This window comes from Epinephelus moara, chromosome 16 (assembly GCF_006386435.1).
Source record: "Epinephelus moara isolate mb chromosome 16, YSFRI_EMoa_1.0, whole genome shotgun sequence".
Classification (NCBI taxonomy): domain Eukaryota; kingdom Metazoa; phylum Chordata; class Actinopteri; order Perciformes; family Serranidae; genus Epinephelus; species Epinephelus moara.
This window is the reverse complement of record NC_065521.1, coordinates 3,090,571-3,096,604: the sequence shown is the minus strand read 5'-3', so window position 1 is coordinate 3,096,604 and position 6,034 is coordinate 3,090,571. Positions and strand designations below refer to the sequence as shown.

At 48.8% G+C, this 6,034-nt stretch overlaps 1 protein-coding gene and 1 long non-coding RNA gene across 2 annotated transcripts in view; both read right to left on the bottom strand.

The window, feature by feature from the left end:
• Positions 1–240, bottom strand: part of LOC126403588 (uncharacterized) — a 1,220-nt gene extending 980 nt beyond the window's left edge. Inside the window, exon 1 of the long non-coding RNA XR_007571331.1 lies at positions 28–240. This is a non-coding gene — a long non-coding RNA (uncharacterized LOC126403588). The remainder of the gene's footprint in view (positions 1–27) is intronic.
• xdh (xanthine dehydrogenase) overlaps positions 1–6,034 on the bottom strand; it is a 45,251-nt gene that overhangs the window by 15,378 nt on the left and 23,839 nt on the right. Inside the window, exons 8-21 of the mRNA XM_050066286.1 lie at positions 5,679–5,759; positions 4,343–4,487; positions 4,141–4,233; positions 3,338–3,489; positions 2,900–2,993; positions 2,448–2,557; positions 2,126–2,310; positions 1,888–2,050; positions 1,699–1,788; positions 1,425–1,594; positions 1,101–1,227; positions 828–947; positions 635–731; positions 437–558 (exon numbers count right to left, since the gene is read on the bottom strand). Coding sequence (XP_049922243.1) covers positions 437–558; positions 635–731; positions 828–947; positions 1,101–1,227; positions 1,425–1,594; positions 1,699–1,788; positions 1,888–2,050; positions 2,126–2,310; positions 2,448–2,557; positions 2,900–2,993; positions 3,338–3,489; positions 4,141–4,233; positions 4,343–4,487; positions 5,679–5,759 — 1,749 coding nt within the window. The remainder of the gene's footprint in view (positions 1–436; positions 559–634; positions 732–827; positions 948–1,100; positions 1,228–1,424; positions 1,595–1,698; positions 1,789–1,887; positions 2,051–2,125; positions 2,311–2,447; positions 2,558–2,899; positions 2,994–3,337; positions 3,490–4,140; positions 4,234–4,342; positions 4,488–5,678; positions 5,760–6,034) is intronic.

Genomic DNA, 6,034 nt, shown 5'->3' with positions numbered 1-6,034 from the left:
GTTGCCTGTGTTTTGGAATAGTGTTACCTGTGTTTTGGAGCACAGTTACCTGTGTTTTGGAGTATAGTTACCTGTGTTTTGGAGTACAGTTGCCTGTGTTTTGGAGTACAGTTGCCTGTGTTTTCGAGTACAGTTACCTGTGTTTTGGAGTACAGTTACCTGTGTTTTGGAGTATAGTTAACTGTGTTTTGGAGTACAGTTGCCTGTGTTTTGGAGTACAGTTACCTGTGTTTTGGAGTATAGTTATCTTTGTTTTCAAGTACAGTTACCTGTGTTTTGGAGTACAGTTACCTTTGTTTTGGAGTACAGTTACCTGTGTTTTGGTACCTGTGTTTTGGAGTACAGTTACCTTTGTTTTGGAGTACAGTTACCTGTGTTTTGGAGTATAGTTATCTGTGTTTTGGAATATAGTTACCTGTGTTTTGAACATTCTTACCTGTGTTTTGGAGGCGGCCTGAGTAGAAACAAAGAGCTCCATCTCGCCATCTTCTCTGGGAACGGCCAGCGTGACATTTGTCTCCAGGTAAAAATGTTCCTGCCCTCCGATGTGCATCTCACCTGTCAGTTAATCAATCAATAATCAAAACCTGATCAGGTGGAAACAGAAAGTAGTCACTCTTATGGACAGTCTTACCCTCCAGGATGTGGTCGGCCTGTTTAAAGCCCGCCTCCAGGTCACCACTCTGGATGGTTCTGATTGGCTGATAGAAGGACTGGGTGGCGATGGCTTCCTGTCAATCAGAAGAACAACAGACGTGTTTTTGGTGGAGCTCAATTTAACTTTTTTAACTCCCTTCACTGAGTCATCCAGGTGTTCCTAGTCTCACCTGGATGGTGACGACTGGCCGCAGCTCTTCGTACTGGATCCTGACAGCCTTGGCAGCTCTCTGAGCGTGGATCTGAGTGTCGGCCACCACGGCGCCGATGATGTGACCAACACATGTCACCTGCAGAGACGAAGGAAACACAGAAATTAATGCTTTAATTGTGACAAGGAGAACTGTATTCTTTCACACACACGCACACACACAAACACATTAAAAAAACAGTGGTCGAGAACCTAAGGAGTCGTCTGATTGGTGGGACAAACAAAAACACACCTGGCCATCAGCGAGGACGGTCTCATCATATTCGACCGGTCCGGTGGCGTTACTGCCGGGGATGTCAGCAGCAAACACACAGCAGACTACACCAGGCATTCGCTCAGCTGCCGAGGCATCTACGGAGCTGAGACACACACACACACACACACCTGGGTGAGACAGGACAGGTGTGTGTGTGTGTGTGTGTGTGTGTGTGCGCGTGTGTGTGTGTGCGTGGTTCAGGTGTGTGTGCACTAGTTCAGGTGTGTGGGCGTAGTTCGAGTGTCTGTGTTGTGTGAGTGTGGTTAAGGTGTGTGTGTGTCATACAGTTGTGAGTCTCACAGGATGTGGGCGTGTGCTTTGCTGCTGGTGACGAGCGCCAGGTAAAGCTCGTTTTCGTACTGCGGCATGTCGTCACAGTAAATCGCCTCACCCGTCGCCTGCTTCAGGGCCGACAGATGCATCATAGGGCGGCCCACCACATCATCCTGGCTCCGCCCCTCCGGCACCGCCTGGAGCAGAAATGTGATGTCACACACCTGGACACTAACACGGGAGTTTCACCTGTTTAAAGTTTGAATTATTATTATCTAACATTATCTTGTAGCGTGTGTACCTGGTAGATCTGAACGCTGGACGCTGTCTCTGGACGATAAATCTGCGTCGCACTGACGCAGTCTGAGCTGACCGCCGCCACGTCCACGCCCTGAGGAATACAACATCACACTCAATAAATGGATGGCTTCAAAGTAAATTAAATTAATAAAATAAAAACCCGTTAAAGTTAATTCAATCTAAACTCCACCTGGTCGAGGAGCTTCTGCAGCACCGTCAGGTAGAACTTGTAGAAGAAGCTGAGAGTCAAAGTTCGCCGGTACGTCACCATGCTGCCCGGTGCAGAGGGGTCGAGGGTCATCTCCTCGGCCAATGAGGAGCACGCCTCCTGGAGAAGCTCCTCCCCCCACCGCCTGGATGACATCAGAGAGTTCCATAGCAACAAACACATCTATGATCTTCAACTGTGATGTCACTGTGTTTATTACCTTCCCAGCAGTCTGTTCGCCGTCTGCGTAGCCAGCACCGTGACGGGCGCCATGCCGCCATAACTCAGCCTCAAGTCCTTGACAATGTCAGTCTCAGGTGTGAAGGTTACGCTCATCGCAGCGGTGACAATGCTGATGTCATCCTCTCGGCGAGGAGACTGTTTGAAGGCGGAGACGAACTGAGTCTAAACAGGAAGAACACAAAACCACCGGCATCAGAGTCCAGACCGCCATGAAGCACAGCACGGTGACAGTGGTTGCTAGGTGACAGACAGTGGTTGCTAGGTGACAAACAGCCGTAGCCGTGGCGATGTGTCTCTACCTTTTTGCTGTACGGGATCTCAATGGACACCAGGACTTCCTGTGGTCGCAGGATTGTCTTCCTGTAACCAGTGAAGAAACCGTCGTCCATCCGAACCACACGACTCCCATCTGACACACAGACATACACCAGGGTCAGAGGTCAGAGGTTTAACAGCATTAGGAAACATTCAAAGACCTGTCAGTAGGTCTGGGAGGATGAACCCTGTGTTGCCTTTAGGTGCTGTGGGATATATAGAAACTAGCTGTGGGTACAGTAAAGTACAAAAACACAGAGTGACCCTGAACACAACATTAGTCTGAAACATTTATTATTTAATGATGGGGTCAGAGGGAGTCACCTGAATGCCTCCTGACAGAGACAGTGAATGCACCACCACTGTTTTCACAGAATCTGTGTGTGTGTGTGTGTGTGTGTGTGTTTGAAGATGTGTGTGTGTGTGTGTGTGTTACCTTTGTCCCTCAGGATGAGTTTACAGCCCGCGGCCATAAACACAGGGTTGAGGTCAGATATGGGGCTGGCGGTCATGATGTTTCCACCGACAGCCTGAAAACGAAAACACAATAAAACTTTATTTCACTTCCTGTTGATTCATTCAGTCTGAACACTGGTCCGCACTCCTACACTTCCTAATTGTACACTTTAGTCTGCTCTCCCAGGGCCCCTGAACTCCCCACCAGGTGTAGTAAATTCATCTGAAACAGTCTGTTCTCCCAGGGCCCCTGAACTCCCCACCAGGTGTAGTAAATTCATCTGAAACACTCTGCTCTCCCAGGGCCCCTGAACTCCCTACCTGGTTCAGTTTCTTGACGATCATTGACTCAATATTTCTGATGTGATTCTGATTAATAACTTTCCCACAAAGAGGACACAGAAATGCTGCAACTCACCGCCACGTTACGAATCTGCATCCCAGCAAACCAGCGCAGCTGCTCCAGGACAGCGAGGAAGACCTGGGTCTGATGAGGAGGAAGAGTCTCCACCGCCTGTTTCAGTACTGCCCCCATATGGCTGAGACTGCACGCTGCACCAAACACCACACCTGAACAAACAAACAAAGTGTGACAGGTGTCGCAGTTTGGTTCTAGACTATCAACTACGTGAGCATGAAGACGGAAAGAAACCTGAGCTATCTGAGTTTAAATCATCGAGACGTTTGGTGAGATTACATTAGGCCTCTGGAGGTGAAATCATCGGGACGTTTGGAGGTGAAATCATCGAGACGTTTGGTGGGATTACGTTAGGCCTCTGGAGGTGAAATCATCGAGACGTTTGGTGGGATTACATTAGGCCTCTGGAGGTGAAATCATCGGGACGTTTGGTGGGATTACATGGCCTCTGGAGGTGAAATCATCGGGACGTTTGGTGGGATTACATTAGGCCTCTGGAGGTTAAATCATCGAGACGTTTGGTGGGATAACGTTAGGCCTCTGGAGGTAACTGTACTTATTTAGCTCCCTTCTAGTCTTCAAGTCACTCAAACCGCCTTTACGCCACGAGTGACATACACCCATTCACATTCACACGCAGGTGGCCGAGGCTGCAGTACAAGGTGCCACCTGCTGCTCAGTAACCATTGACACACACTCACACACTGATGAACAGTCCGACTGGAGGAGGTGGGGCGACCCGCTCTACCTCTGAGCCTCAGCTGTGTCCTCAGGTGAAGTTTAGCAGTAACTCTCAGACTCACCGTCGTCAGTTTGAGTCACTGAGCTCAGTTCAGGGACGAACGTCGGCGCCAAAATCACCGGATACACCATGTTCTTAAACTTCACCTCGATACCTGAACACACATAGAGTGAGTGAGTGAGTGAGTGAGTGAGTGAGTGAGTGAATGGATAAATGAGTGGATGGATGAGTGGATGAATGAACAAATGAGTAAACACACTAACCCACTTCGGTGTTTCCCACAACGATTCGGGCGTCGGGATGTTTCCACTTCAGACGCAGAAACTCGTCCAGACAGTCGGGCTGCAGCCATGTCGTCCTGTCGCCATGGAAAGACAGTGAGGACGACCTCTGACCTTTGGTTAGAGACTGGAACAGAGGACGAACAGACGGACAAACCAACAGGAGGACAGTCAGAGTGTGTGTGTGTGTGTCAACGTGTGTCCGTCCACAGCGAGCTGTCCTCAGAGGACACATGGACAGACGTCCTCAGAGGACACGTGGACAGATGTCCTCAGAGGATACATGAACAGATGTCCTCAAAGGACACATGGACAGATGCCCTAAGAAGACACACGGTCACACAGACAGATGTCCTCAGAGGACACACGGACAGACGTCCTCAGAAGACATGTGGACAGATGTCCTAAGAGGACACACGGACAGATGTCCTCAGAAGACATGTGGACAGATGTCCTAAGAGGACACATGGACAGACGTCCTCGGAAGACATGTGGACAGATGTCCTAAGAGGATACACAGACAGATGTCCTCAGAGGATACATGGACAGATGTCCTCAGAGGACACATGGACAGACGTCCTCAGAAGACATGTGGACAGATGTCCTAAGAAGACACACGGTCACACAGACAGATGTCCTCAGAGGACACATGGACAAACGTCCTCAGAAGACATGTGAACAGATGTCCTAAGAGTACACACGGACAGATGTCCTCAGAGGACACATGGACAGATGTCCTCAGAGGACATGTGGACAGATGCCCTAAGAAGACACACGGTCACACAGACAGATGTCCTCAGAGGACACACGGACAGACGTCCTCAGAAGACATGTGAACAGATGTCCTAAGAGTACACACGGACAGATGTCCTCAGAGGATACGTGGACAGACGTCCTCAGAGGACACTTGGACAGATGTCCTCAGAGGACACGTGGACAGACATTCTGATGGCCATCGGAGACAAAGGTGTGTGTGAGCGTTGAGTCACATTAGGACAATGATGTCATCATGTTAATATGAAGTGAGCATGTGGGGGAGCGGACAAATGACCATCAGTGACTTCCTGTTGTAAACACCTGACACAGAACCTGAGACATCTGATGACGTGGTTTTCTGTCCAAGCTCAGCTGAGTCGTCTTTAACAAGAGAGTTTACACACTTGTTTTTATTGTTTGTTTGTTGTTTAGGCTAGGGAAGATGACTTCCTGTTGTGAACATGTGGCTCTCTGTCCACACTCAGGTGAGTCGTCTTTAATGAGGTCAGGTTAAAATAAACTGATTTAATCTTCTGACTCTTTGTCTGTGTTTGTTGTTTACCATGAGCTCAGGAGGGAAGATGACTTCCTGCGTGGGGTCAAAGGGCGTGAAGTCGGCAGCGCTGAATAAAGACATCGATTCCTGCAGAGAAACAAAACGTAAAATTTAACGTCAGAAACATTACTCGTGATACTGCGTCACAAACAGATGACATCACAGTGCCTGGACAGCGTGACGTGTGTGGTTGTCCTGCTGCCATGGTCCTGCCAGATGCCTCCTGCTGCTGCTGCCATCATTAGTCATTAGTCATACTTCTACTGTTATTATACACATATGATTATTGTCACACATGTATACTGCCAGATACTAATACATACTTTCAACATATTGTACCACAGTAGCCAGAACTATAACTA